The 14072-nt window shown below is 48.0% G+C and overlaps 1 protein-coding gene across 2 annotated transcripts in view; it reads left to right on the top strand.

Annotated features, from left to right (window-relative positions):
- The first annotated feature begins 259 nt into the window (after positions 1–259).
- Positions 260–14072, top strand: part of SORCS3 (sortilin related VPS10 domain containing receptor 3) — a 281108-nt gene continuing 267295 nt past the window's right edge. Inside the window, exon 1 of one of the 2 annotated variants that reach the window (XM_027460385.3) lies at positions 260–1106. In XM_027460385.3, the coding sequence (XP_027316186.1) occupies positions 633–1106 (474 nt within the window). In that variant the 5' untranslated portion in view covers positions 260–632. Of the gene's footprint in view, positions 1107–10011; positions 10096–14072 lie in introns of those variants that run through there. The other variant, XM_027460387.3, reaches the window with a different exon arrangement.

Genomic DNA, 14072 nt, shown 5'->3' on the forward strand with positions numbered 1-14072 from the left:
ACCTACGCGTAGGGGGGAACGCACACGGGGGGAGCAGGGACCTGGGGACCCGGGAGGGAGGGAAGAGACCCGAGAGGGAGGGAGGGAGCCCGGGGGATGTCCCCGCTGCCTGGGCTCCGAGTCCCGCTCCCGCTCCCGCCCCCGGCTCCGCTGCCGGCCCCCGGCGGCTGCCTCCCGGCGGCTCGGGGCTGGCTCTCGGCGGCGCCTGGCGAGGCTCGGGGCTCCTCCCCCCGCGCGGTGCCACCCGCTCACTTGATCAAATCCTCGAACGTGAACAGTTTCACTGAAAAGCACTTTTCAAAAAAAAAAAAAAAAAAAAGAAAAAAAAAAAAAAAGAAAGATCCACCAACAGTGAGGAACAGCATCCAACTACCGGGGAGAGAGTTTTTTTTTTCCTTTTTTTTTAATTTTTATTTTTTATTTTTCCTCTGGTCACCGTCTGAGCAAAGGGGGAAGAGAAAAGGAGAGCGAAGAAAGAAGAGCCTTATTTTTTATTATTTTTTATTTTTTCTTCCCAAATTATAATTATTATAATTAGGATCCGGCCCCTAAAAAAAAAAAAAAGCCCTAAACGCAGCGCCTCGCCCCCCCCCTCCTCCCTCTCCGAGCCCCCCGACTCGCTCCGCCAAGGCATGGAGAAGGGGACCCGCCGCTCTGCGCCCTGCCACGCCGCCCTGCTCGCCTGGACATGGCTCTTACTCCTCTCCTGCTCCTGCACCGGCGCCGAGATAACTTGCGGCCCCTGCTCGTCTCCCTCCCGGCCTCGCCTCGGGCTGGAGCAGCGGCAACCACCGGCACCGGGGAACCGGGCGCGGGGCTCCGGGGAACCGGGGGGCAGCGCGGGGGCGGGCGGCGCGGCCGGGGGCCGGGGCCCGGCGGTGCGGAGCCGGCGGGCGGCGGCGGCGGCTGCGGGAGGCGGCCGGGGGCTGCCCGCAGCCGAGGGGCAACGCGGAGCCAGGGCTCAGCCCCGCGGACCCCCGGAGGAGGGGAGAGCGGCGAGGCTGCGAGGGGCAGAGGAGCTGCGGCTGGGCAGCACCACCTTCGCCCTCACCGGGGACGCGGCGCACAACCAAGCCATGGTGCACTGGTCCGGCCACAACAGCAGCGTGAGTACCGCCTGGGATGGGTTGGGATGGGCTGGGATGGGAGGGATGGTGCTGAGCTCGGAAATGCGGTAGGGGATGCTGGGGGGGGAGAGGGGTGCTGAGCGCGGCTCGCTTTTACGGCCGGGGATGCGGAGGCTAGGTAAAAAGAGAAAAGTTTTCCCTAGGAAAAAAAAAAAAAAAAAGAGGGGGAGATCCCCACCTCTGCCCGAGGGGAGAGCAGCGATCCCCAGGGGCTGAGCTCCACCAGGAGGGCCAGGCTGTCGGGAGCCTTCTCCCTCTCCCAGAGAAGCCCCCTGTGTCCCCACCTGCGTCCCCACCTGCCTGCTGCCCCCTTGCACTCCCCATGTGTGATATCCACCTTGGTGAGCTCCCCTGCCTCTGTCCGGGGGTGAGTGATGTACACTGGTGGCGGAGCAGCCCTCCCGTTCTCAGCTCTGCGTGCTGGCGACAGGAGAGATGCCATCAATTCATTAAGGGCTGGAGAGCTCCCCAGCATGTTAAGGGGCTCTGAGAGGAGGCAGGTAGGGCGAGCACGCAGAAAAGTTTTTGATTTAAAAAAAAAAAAAATCGATGCTGGCTCATGTCTTTGCCCTGCAGTCAATAATGAGGAGGAGCTGAGGTGTCCCTGAAAGTTTGCGGTGCTCTGCGTGCCTGTGGGGGTGTCCCAAAACCTGCCGTGGTGCCCCCATAGCGCAGGGCCCTCCCTCGCACCCTGCTCTGCAACACCCGGCAGATGGCTGGGGACACAACTTCAGTTTTCTTCCAACTCGGTATCAGAAACACCGTTTCCACTCCGCTGTGAAGTCGGAGAACAGGCATAGTCACCAGGACTCTTGGAAGCCTTCTCTGCTGGTGACAATATTCCCATTATTCTGATTACTGTAGCTCATCACTGCCTCCAAAATGCCTCTTTTATTGTTTTGCCGCTATTGGAAATGTGCATAAAGCAATTAACAGCACGGCACAGATCAGCTGGATTTTCAGCTGTATTCCTCATGAGATTGATTAGTCATTAACGAGGAAATTATCTGTCTATCTATCCACCTATCTATCTCTGCATCAGCCATAACTTAATCACGGGCGATTCAACCACCTCCTTATATTTTTCTGACTGGAAGATTTTCTCTATTTATTATTGCTTAGGCAATAACGCTGACAGCGATGTAGATGCTACTTTGATTTAACCAATTTTTTTAAGGCAGTTGTGTTTGCCAGACATGAATTCCTCTCTCATTAAAGATGAAAGCAAACATTGAAGAGAAAACAGCTGCATGCTATATTTTAGCATTACACTTGTCTCTAGGACTATTTATTTTTAATATAACATGGCATGTAATGAAGAAAACAACCTATATGCCCTCGCTTTTGTTTCAGTTCAGTGCCGTATCAAAGGGTGTTGAGAAAAAGAAGCTAAAAGCCCCCCGTTCCTTCCCAGCCTGAATTTCCAATAGTTATGAGTATTACAGAATAATAGTTATGAGTAGTAGAGTAAAATCAGTCTATAGGCATTTGCAGAGGGGAAAAAAAGGTCTTTTTTTTCCAAAGTGCAGGTCAGAAAATGACTTTCACAAAATTGTCCCTCCTCCCCCAGCTTAAGACTACAATTTGTTTCTTTCATAGAAATACGCTGTTTAATTTATTAGCTTCGCTTACTCTGTAACTCCAGGTGACAGGAATGGCGTAAGTAATAAAGGAAAACTTCTTGATTGTTCACAACTTTGCATTAGGGTTTTGCACCTCAAGATAGTGTGCATTGGAAGCTTCCAACTCCAAAGCACAAGCATGAGTCTGGTGTTTAGTGCCAGTGTGGTGTTTGTGGGAAGGAAAACCAAGAGTGTTAATAAATAACAGCGTTATCTTTTCGTGTTATTTTCTAGTGTGGGGTTTAGCATCAGGCGACTTTCTCACTCCTGTCTTAGGGAGAAAACACGCCGCATTTAATGATTAATTGGATTTCATTTTTTAACAGTGTGTTATGTGACTCTAGAGGGAAAGTTAAATGCTCGAAGCTGGGTCCTTTCATTTATTAGCAGAGAAGGCTGACTCCAGTGCCTGTTTTTCTGCTGCAGTTCAGCTTTTCCCTAATTTTACTGTTGGGGTGGCTGTGGCATGGGGAGGGCAAGCAGTTTGCCCAAGGTCACGCTGGGAAGCCTTTTGCCAGCCACCTTGGTCCCCAGTCTCTCACCCCGAAGCATGTATTTTCTTAGGTCACAATAGACACAAAGCAGCAAAAATGTGAATTGAAAATGGACAAAACAGATGAACTCGCATCTAACGATGCTGATAGATGACCTAGTAGAGCACCTAGGACATGTCTGTGTGCTACTGGTTTTAGGCTACCAAAACAGTAAAGAGGCATAGGGATTGTTTTGACCAGTTCCCTGTTACTCGAACAGACTTCAAAACTGAAGCTTCTGTGGCTTATGATTTATTAAAAACGCGATCAATCAAATTACATGCAGCGAAGCAGTACATTTCAAATCAGGCATTGATGGGGAGGGTTTCCTGAGATAGGGTGGGATGGATTTGCAAAGAAGAGCAAATGATGGTCATAAAAATTTAGAGCTTTTTGCTGGGCTGTACAACAAACTCCACAGGGGGGGAAGTCTGTGTAGCTGCTGTATGTCCTGTTACCTAGAATATTAAAAACCTGCTGTATGTATTTTATTGCTATTTTAAGAGCAGCTCCCCCTCTTCTTCCTTCCTGCCTCCTCTCCCCCGTCCCTCAAATCTCTATTTAACATATTAAAAAAATAATCCCTCCCAGGCAACAAACTTTTGTTTCCTCCATTTGTAGATAGCAAAGTCAGGATTAGGATAGAGGCAAAAAACCTGGTGAGATCGGGGAATTTGAGTTCTCCGCTTTGTCCTGCCCACGGGCTTTTTCCGTGACCTTAGGAAAGACAATTAACCTCGCTGAATCTCCTCTCCCATGTTAAATGAGGATAGTACTGCTTACCTACCACAAAGTGGTGGTGTGGAGCAGAATTCTGCTTTGTGCAACACCTGAAGATCTTTGAGTGGAAGTTAGGAAATGCCAAAATCCTATTCTGAGCAGAAATAGAGTTTGTGTCCTCTGCGTTTTTGGGAAGGGGACTTAGCGGTCTGTTCACTGGGTCTGATATACATGTAAGAATAAGGTGAGCTGTACTTGGGCCTCAGGTATCAGTCTGTCCCATAGAAACATTTATTGAGAGTACACTGAAGCTATTGAAGGACCTGGTATAGATCAGATAAAATGTTTTCTTGCCAAGACCTTTCTGAAGAAAGGAGAATTTTTAGTGTAAGCTAGCATTACTCTCAGAAGATCTGCAAGCCTTTCTTCTTGAAAAAACCTTCCACTCCAGAGACACGCTGAGTACCATGTGGCATTCGGCGAGCAGTTGTGTCCTCTTCACTTGTTTTCCCTCTCTCTAGACGGTTATGCTACTGCATGAAATTTTTCCCTGTGCTGCTCACCAGATGCTCTCCCCAACCTTCCTGTGAAGATAATCTGATTTCTCAGATGATCTCTTCCTCCTGCTTCCCTCACAGATTTCTAGGATAAGGATCCACAGAAATAAGTAGCACCAACTTCAATGTTGTTGCAGAGTTAAATCTTGCTATCTTGTTTCTTGATTTATTTTTTTTTTTCAAGAGATTTCCACAAGCTTCAGTGGATAAAACATTCAGGCAGATCGCTCTGCTGATGTGATCACTAGTGCAGTGGTACCAGTTGGACAGTTGTCGTTAGGTTTCAGAGTTATCACTTGGCTGAATGTAGCTGTTAATAGGAATGATTTAATCCTGTCTATGCTTTTACTGTGATGGAAGCACTACAAGTTCAGTGTATTGTTTTGTTTGATGTAAGAAGCAAAGATACACATTTTTAGTTCTCTTTGAACTAGAAGATACTTTCAATCCATTACCTATGAGGGTATGCTCAGCTTAGCATTCTGTGTTTTACCCATCCCCATATGTATGTCCTTTCTTTCTAGTAACCACAGGCAAAATTCAGACCTAAAGATGAGAAAAGGCACTACAATGCTACAACAGGAGCAGGAGAGGGCATTTGCCTAAGGCATGTGCAACATTGCAGGTTGCTTCAGCCAGGGCAAATTCCTAGATGTTTGCAGGGGTTGCATTTTTCATGCTATAGGAAATACATGTCAGCAGGGTGCATTTTTATCTCAAAGTGAGGGCTGAAGATGAACCTGCAGCAGGACGGTGTACCTGAGCGATACAGCTGTTGCTTGTGTGACTACAACATGCTGGTACTTCGTGGGATCCAGGCTTTAAAATTGGGGATGGTGAGATGAGATCTGGCAAGCACCTGGACAGGAGCCTTGTTTTATCTTGCCAGACAAGCTGCATTGTTTTAACCCGTGGCCAGCCAGCCTGGTGCTCTCATCTTGAGAGTTAACGTGGTTGTGAGACTCACTCCAAGACTGGAAATGTGAGACGTTTTTGGCAGAAGGGTTTGGTGAAGAGGAGGCCAATAGTACTAGAGTAGCCAGCAGCTTTCTGAAGTAGGGTTAGAAAGATGCAGCTCATCTCCTTGGTAGGAGAGAACATCACGTTTGGAACAGCAACAGGATATGTCTGAGTGGACATTAAGGAAGAGCTCCTTCTGAAAGAAAGGCACAGCAAGTCATCAGGGTAGCTTTCAAGCCTCACATAGATGTGATGTGATGGTGACAGACCTGCTGTGAATGGCTCCTGTGAGTCTTTCCCTCCTGCTCGCAGAGATCCCTTTGCTTTACCCCGTGCTAGCTCTGAGGGCTGGCAGTGACAGGCGAGTTGTCCAAGTGCTAGCAGTGAAGCCTGGCTCTTCCGGGAATGATTCTTCTGCATGCTGCTGGCAGTGCTCTGGTGTGATCTGCTAATGTACTGGTGGTTTGATACCGAGACATTACTCACTCCCACGGTGAATTACAGGCTGGGAAGGCTGAGGGGCTTGCTGCGTGCCAGGTAGTTTTTCATTAAGATGCCTAACAATGCAGCGCGTGATGGGCAGAACGAGGTGGGCAATGCTTGCAATCCCAAATGGGCTGCTGTGCCTGGAAGGGATGAGGGCAGCAAAATGAATCTTTAGGCAGGCAGTGCTGCGTTCAGTTGTCAGCCGTGGGTATCTGCTCCAGCAGTCCGGTTGGATTCTGGTCTAAAATGTTTACTCCTAGAGTGCAAGATGGTGGCAGAGCAATCACATTAATTCATTAATTGCACTGCATTTGGTAGCTATTTTAATTGCTATTCTAGACTGATTTTTTTTTATTCTTTTTTTCTTAGATGGCTTTTGGCCATGTTGAGTTGTTGCTGCTGTTGAAGGTGTGTGGGCTGTGTCAGAGTGTCTTGCTGCATTAACACTTCTCCACTACCCCCAGTAATGAAGTTAGCCACTAAAGTCATTTTGCAGGTCTTTGCCAATCCATTTTTAATTAATATTCTAGTGGAAGATATGGAAATAAAAATGAAACCTTCACATGGAAATTGCTTTCATGGTTGTGTTGAGTCAGTAGAGCAGGAAGAAGGCATCTGCAAAGTATTCTTCAGCCTATTTCTCTCCAGACTGGTATCTTTGTCAAGTCAGGTTGATGCCCAGTGGACGGCCCCTGTTGCCTGTGGTCTTGTGAAGCTGGCAGATTCCCCAGCTTGTTACCCAGCCCAGGGCAGCAAGCTGTTGAAGTTCTTATAGCCCAGGGCTCAGAAACAGAACCGCTTATGTTCCAGGTGCCTGCCAGCAGTTTTCCGGTGAGCCTCACTACTTGGACTTCCTCCTGCTCAGGGATGAATCCCAGGATCTGTGGCTAAGCTTTCACAGTAATTTAAATGCAAACAGGAACAGCTATGTGATTCCATAATTGTTATTTTAAATGGGAAAAAATCATCTGATTAGATGAAAAAATATTTTGAAAATGGGTTTGAGAAGAGAATTGATGTTAGCCAGGAGAAACTTCACCCCAAGTGGAGGTGAGATGAGGCAAATATTTTCTTAAATGCAAGACTGGGGGAACACAACTTCCTGAGTTTCCAAATTTATAGCTGAATTTGTTAGTAGAGATTTTTGAAAAAAATATGGAAGCAGTGGTGTTTAATGGGTAAAGCACAGCTTAGAGAGAGAGGATCTGTAGTGTTGATTGTATTAAGGGACACTGGCAGCCAGTCTTGCAAACACTCAAGAATTTCTTTAAGTCACACCACAGCATCACGCTCCTTAAGCTCCCAGTACGTGCTTACCTGAGCTGGGGCTCTCTTACAAATCCAAATTTGTTTCAAGATCGAAGGCCATGCCTGAGTTCATGGTTTTAATTGGTTCCAGGGCAATGGCAAGAAAACCTGTCAGTTATGGATTTAAGACTTGGGCTTGGCTAGGATCTGGTCAAGTTCATCTTCCAGTGAGAGCCTGTGTTTGAAGGTGTGGAGCCCAGCCTGCCTGTAATCAGGAGAATAAATTAAATGACGTATTCCTCGTGAAGTATTGAATACGGTACTGCAGAAAGTCTCCAAAGCAGCAAAAAATATTTAGTTGGATCCTTAGTGTAAGTTGGTGTAGGATTGATGTAGGATCTGGTCGAGGATCCAACCTGTGGTATCCCAGAGCAGTGAAAAGTGCCAGGTAAGAATGAAAAGTGAGTGCAGAGGCCAGGAAACGTTGGAGCTTTCTGTGGGGTGGTACAAGAAGAAGACCTGTGGGTTTTCTGTATTTCCTGTATTGCAGCCTCAGGGCTTTGGGAAGGTGAGCTTCTTTCTCCTTAATGGGGAAATACGCTGAAGTGACACCTGTGCATACAAACTTGTTGGATTGCTTAAACTCTCTGCAGGAGCTCAGGGTAAACAAGTTCCCAAATCCTGACTTCCCCTCAGCATCCAGGGAGAACTGCAGCATCGCTGTTAACGTTTCCCCCATGCACAAAGAAGGGCCTGGCAGTATTTCCTTTCCTGAATTTATGGGGTATTGTGAGAGTGAGGGAAGTGAATAGTTTGCTGAGTGTTTGAAGAGGGTGGCTGTATGTCTTAAACACATTACATGAATAAACCACCAAAGAAATTTGAGGGTCAATTTGCAGCCCTCACGGTCAGCGGAGCCGCAGCACACAATGAAAATCAGAGAAGGTCGGTGTTGACTAATCAAAACACTTTCTTTCCTCCCTCTCAGTCTTGAAGGAGACCTGATTGCTCCCCCACTGAAACAAGTGGCAAAGCTGCCTCGTGTTCAGGGAGGGTCTGTGACGCCGAGGCTGTCACGCTGCGTTCTCCCCTTCCTATTCACATATGCGACACAAACTCCAGCCAGGCAGATCTGCAGAGCACCACGGGGCCTCTGTGCCCAAAATAGCATCGCTTCTAATTAGCTCCAGCGTGATTTGGACACCCTGGGGTGCAGGCTGAAGGAAAGGGTGCTGGGTTGCCGGCGTGTGAAAAGCTGAGCCGGGCGCTAGAGGGAGCGTGGGCATTTGCTAAGGGAAGGAAAATACTGCAGCGGGTGCGGAGGGGAGCTGGGGCCTGGGAAATCCACGCTGGAAAGACAGACGCTGCTGAAATATTGATATGAAAACCCGCTCGGAGTCATTGACTCTGCGAAACTCCTGCTGTCCGGGGTTTCCTCTGCGAGAGAGGAAAATAGTCTTGGCGTGCACTCGGCCGTGGTAAAGCATTTCACCCTGCCTTGCAGCGGATGCCATCTCCCTTCTGTGTTGTCTCTAATTGCTGCTGGGCTTTTTCGTAAAGATGGGAGACCCAAGGACAGGGTCTCTCGTTTGCTTGGGTCCCATCCAGCCCGAGTTATATGCCTGCAAACCCCCCAGCACCCCCACTGTGGGCTTGGGAGAAGGGATGACATTAACCTCTGCGGGGCCAGGCAGCAGCAATGAGTCCTCGCCACCTTCTCAGCTGCACTGTCCCCTTTCTGATCTGTGACTAGACCTAACGGCACCTGGTGACAGACCCACTTTGCTGCCCGTCTGCTCCCTCTCCTGTGCCAGTGCAGCTGGGTGCTGAGGGCAGGGCAGTTGTTTCATTGCACCTCTCCCCTGTGCCTGGTCTGCAGAGGATAAGGTTGTCCCGATGAGTCCCTGCCTCTTGGATCTCCACAGTGTTTTGACCAGCATGAGGGTGTTGCACAAGTCTCAGCGTTTTTGTGCTTCTCTCCTTTTCTTGTGTGTGAGTGTGGAGGGACAGAATGGGCTGGGATTCACCCCAGCTGCTGTATGGTGAGACAAAGTGTTACACCTTGGGAGGAGTGGTTGTGGTTGCTCGTGTCCCTGGGACTAAAGCAGATACCTGGGACTTGGGAGAGCTAGGATTGAGCCATAGCAAATGGCTTACTTAGGAGATGGGTAAAAAGCCTTAGGATCCTAAAAGCAACTGCTTTGGCACTGCTTCAGACAATACACCACTCTAAAACACGTGGGTACTGCTGGTACATTTTAGTGGCCAGTGATGTTGCTGATGTGTGCCAGAAAGGCATCGAGCTCCTTGTGGGAATTCGGTAGAGGGCTCCAGTGAGGGAGCAAAGGGCTTGGCACAGAGCTCCTGCTGACTTTGATGTGCGAGAGAAGCACAGGCTGAGGTCAGATGTGCTTCCTTAGGGTGCCAGAGGAGAGCAGGCTGAGCAGGCAGGCCATCTGCATGATTTCAGTATTTGCCCCTGTGCTTAATGGGTGCATACATCGCCCCATGTCTTGGTTCATCTACAAAGAGGAGTTAACTCATATGCAGGGCTGTTGCTGAGGCTTAAAAGGGATGGATATTTGCAAAGCTATCAGGTGGAAAAGAATTTATAAAAACATGATTATTTAGCTCTTGCCAACAGTGCTTTAGGATCTCAGGGGGGCAGAGAGAAAAGAATGAGAGCTCTAATTGGTCGTTAGCCATTCCCTGCTGTTTGGGCCTGATTGGAAAAATCCCTCACGGCTGTGATCAATAGCCTCCATGCAGGTGAACAGGACCTCCTGTCTGCGGTCCTGAGCTGTCTCTGCCAGAGGATGGAGGGAAAGCGGTTCTGTATGAGGTGTGTGTTTGTAGTGCTCTGCTCCAGAGTTCCCGTCCTTTGTGGCCATACCTCACCAATTTTGGTCTTACATGATGACAGACAGAACTGCACGTATAAAGCTCTTAAGTTGCCTCCTTGCTGGCTATTTCAAATGTTACTTAAAAAAAAAAAGTCAATGGTATTAGCCCCAAATTTTATTTGGAGAAACAAAGGCATGAGAGAGAGGAGGGATCTGCCCCAGGTCGTGTTCCTGATTTGAAGCAGAGGTGGGAGGCAACTGCTTTGACTCCTGTCCCTTATTGATTTGGTGCCTTAAGGACAAAGATCTTGCTTTTATTTCAGCTGTGATGCCGCTCACATACTGGGTGTATTTTTTGTTTAGAAGAGATTACACGAAAGAAAGAAAAATAGGTGAAAAGAGGAGCTAAGAGTGGGAAGAACATGACTCTCATTAATAATAAAGGGGAATGTGCTCAGTTAAAATCGTTAACAGATTGATCAAGTTAAAGCACTGCAAAGTTCTGGCTGAAAGTGATTTAAGAGCACCTCTATCTGTAGTTCTAATCCCTTTACCAGCACGGCTTCCCAAGTTAATTGCAGCCCCTCTTGAGCTGGGAGAGAGGTGATGTGGTGAAGTCATGAGAGGGATGAGTTGGGGCTTCCACGGGAAATACAGCGACAAGAGGCATCTGTCTGCTGAAGGGGTTGGGAGCTGGCTCTGAGTTACATGGCTTGTTTGTAGGAGGTTGGAAAGATTTGGGATGATGGTTATGGAAGTGTAGTGTGGATGGGTGTGCTTGTTCGCCTGTACAATCTTGCCATGGGATAATGTAGTAGGATGATGAGTTCAAGGGTCTTGTTAGCTTTCAGAATCATTAAAGGGGCTTTCCTACTCTTTGCATTACACCTTCCAACCCATGGGGGAAAGTTTCTGCTCCAAATTAGGTACAGATGAACGATTCCTGAGTGAGTAAGGACAACCAAATCTTCTTCTTGCCCCCTTACCTTGGGTGTGGGCCAAGTCTTGTCATTATTGGTCTTGTCCTGCAAGATGGGGGCTGGGACAGTGGAAGTGTGGTTGGGGATGCAGAGAGGTATCTGGGGCTGGGCAAGCCCTATGTAGTGGAACAGGGTTTTTGCTTTTGTTTGGGTATCTAAAGGCTGATGCAAGGCACGGGACTGGTGAGCCTGTGAGTGAAGGAGCGTGGTGACCTTGTGCATGGGAAGCCTTGCTCACAGCACGTGGTGGGAGAGGGGACAGGCAGACAGGCCTGCGTGTCAGGCAGGAGGTCTCTGAAAACCAGATTTACCATCTGGCCTGAAAAACGGCTTGCCTGGGAGATTGAAAACAGGTATGATAACCATGCTATACGTGAGAGAACAGTTATTTCAGAAAAGAGAGAAGCTTCATTCCAGTGCGCTTAGGTACCTGTTGGAACAACACCAGGAGAAAGCCCCGTGAAATCATGGTGTCTGTACTGGGTGGTGTAGAGAGATAACAGAGGTGACTCTGCTGTCATCAGCCAAACTTTTCTGGGAGCTGAAACTTAAACAGAAGGGCAGTCAAGAAGTGTGGGGTACAGAATATAGCTGGGAAAGATCTGGCTGTTGCACTTCAGTGTTGTATGATTTCTGCTAAGTGTTTTTGAGGTTGCCTACTCTCCAAAGGATCAGAAAATGAATAAAATGCCCAGTCATCTTGTTAAGCAACAGAAACTTGCAATCTATTATCCCTTAACTGATTTATCTTCCAGAAGTCATCTATCAGTGTTTTTTCATCTCTGTCAACACCCTCTGCTGCTCAGCTGGAGGAGACAACAGCCACCCCGGTGGGTTGGCTGAGCACTACAGGTGTGCTGAGGGCCAGCCATAGGCTGTGCGGTGACCAGCTGGAGCCCTGCCAGCTCTGAGAACCAACACTGGGTGGTTTGTGGTTCAGGTCAGATGTTAGCTTGGGACCTGCTTCTCCACCCAGCTGATTAGATTTACTGAACTTGCAGGAATTCATGGTCTGTGACACCCCCCATTGGAATCTGTTGACCAATTTGAACTGAATTCAGAGTTATCCCTCCCCTGCTAATACACAAGCAGACAGGCAACGTGATCTGTTGCATCCAAAGCTGAAGCTTTATTTCTTTCTGAAGGCAACCTAAACACAGCTACAGCATCAGCACCGAGGAGGCCTTAATTTACTTAATTAATATTGTTCACTGTTGTTTTTTGCCAGCCTGCCTGGAAACTGTTCCTTTAATCAAAAGGCAACATCGCTGGCAGTGTAGCATTTTCAGTTTGCTTGTACTGCATCTCTTTGTTCCAGGCTCAATTCTACCCTTCCTTGCTTTTAATTAATTAAAGATTATCTTCATTACTTGTTCCTGCCTTGCATACTGCAAGTGACAAAGCCTGCCTTTCTGAGCTGCACCAAGCGAATATTCTAGTGACTTTTCGCTGTGTGCGTGTTTTGCTTTTGTTTTAAGTTTGGGCTTCCTGTAATGCTACTGCAGATTGCCAATAAATAGGTTGGGGAGAAGGTGTTGGAGTGAAAACTCACAAAAAGGGGAAAGAGGTGGGTCTAACCCTGACACTGAAGAATGACATTGAATGGTACGTGGTAAATTGAAATACTGGGTCATTTGAAAGCCCCATGTTTTCTGTAAAATGGGAGATTTTCACCTTCTTCCCCAGAGACAAAGGTTGGCAGGCAAGAAAGTCACTGACTGGTGGAGGCTGTCTTCAGACTGGGGGCTGGATGAGCTGCAGAGACTTCTTCTTGCTCACCGTAGAGGAGGTGAGAGCAGGAGGCATGAGCTGACCTGTGGCATGCGTGAGAAGCAGAAATGAGCTGATGTGCGTGTGATATCATGCAGGGCTGCTGTCTCCATGTCATGGCTCATGGGGAAACACCTTGCCAAACACTGTCAGGGTTGTCTGTTGCATTTATTGCCTGTAGTAACTAATAGGCTCACCAATACAAGACTGGCTGCTCCTGTGCTATCAAAATGCTGCATGTGGATGCTTGTGAGAGGAGGATGGCAGGGGCAGAATGCAGTTCCCTGGGCTCTCTCTAATTTTTTTTCAAATCCCACTTCAATCACTTAAAGGTGTCTACATGTGTGGAAGGAGATCTGTGACTGGTAGCTATAGAACTAGGCATATAACTAACAACTAGAAAAGCTAATTACTGTGTAACCAGAGATAATTTGGGGCTGTGGTCTCATTGTGCCAGCTTTTCCTCCATTTCCTCCCTGCACCCTCCTGCTGCAGCTGATGTGCGCTGTGTGCGCTGATCCCTTCACATGGCACTGCACGTTTCTTCCTTCTCCTTCCCTTGCTGTGCCTTTGGGCAGTATCAGTCAGCCTTTAGTGTGGATTAGGAGTGTTTTTTGTCTGCCATGGTAAGATCTTGGCAACCCTCAGTTCTAGACCGAGTTGCTAAGGCTGAACATGGTCATTCATATATTGAATTTGAAGCTGGCATAAAGCATTTGCCCTCCCTGGGTTCATTTCTGCTGTTCTCTTGTCTACAGATCTAAGTGGTCAGGAGAGCAGGGGCAGTGGTGGCAAACTGGGAGAGCTGGCAGTTAACTGGGTCTGTGCTTATAACTGTTCCTGTCCTGAGCCAAAAGTATTTTTCAAAAATGCACATGGAGTTATGTGATTGAGGGATAAGTAGAAAAATGAGAAGGGTTTGGGAGCAAGAATGCCTTTTCTCAGGTGTATGTGCAGCACCTTGGACAAATCTTGCCTTTAAAGGATGCTGCATGTAAAGGTGATGGCACAATCTTGCCATTTTATTTTGTCTGCGTCTACAGAATGTGAACTCCCTAAAAAAGGAGGCAGTGTGGATGTTCCTACAGAGGATTTGTTGTGATGGAGCAGTTGTGGCCTTTTCTGTTGTTTCTGTCTTCTTGCTGCTGGTCCGTGCCAGTCTGTGAGCTGGCACGCCGGTCAGTTTTACTTGCTTCCTCCTGAACATGGGGCCAGAAGAGGTTTTG

Source organism: Anas platyrhynchos, chromosome 6, assembly GCF_047663525.1.
Source record: "Anas platyrhynchos isolate ZD024472 breed Pekin duck chromosome 6, IASCAAS_PekinDuck_T2T, whole genome shotgun sequence".
NCBI classification, from domain to species: Eukaryota; Metazoa; Chordata; class Aves; order Anseriformes; family Anatidae; genus Anas; species Anas platyrhynchos.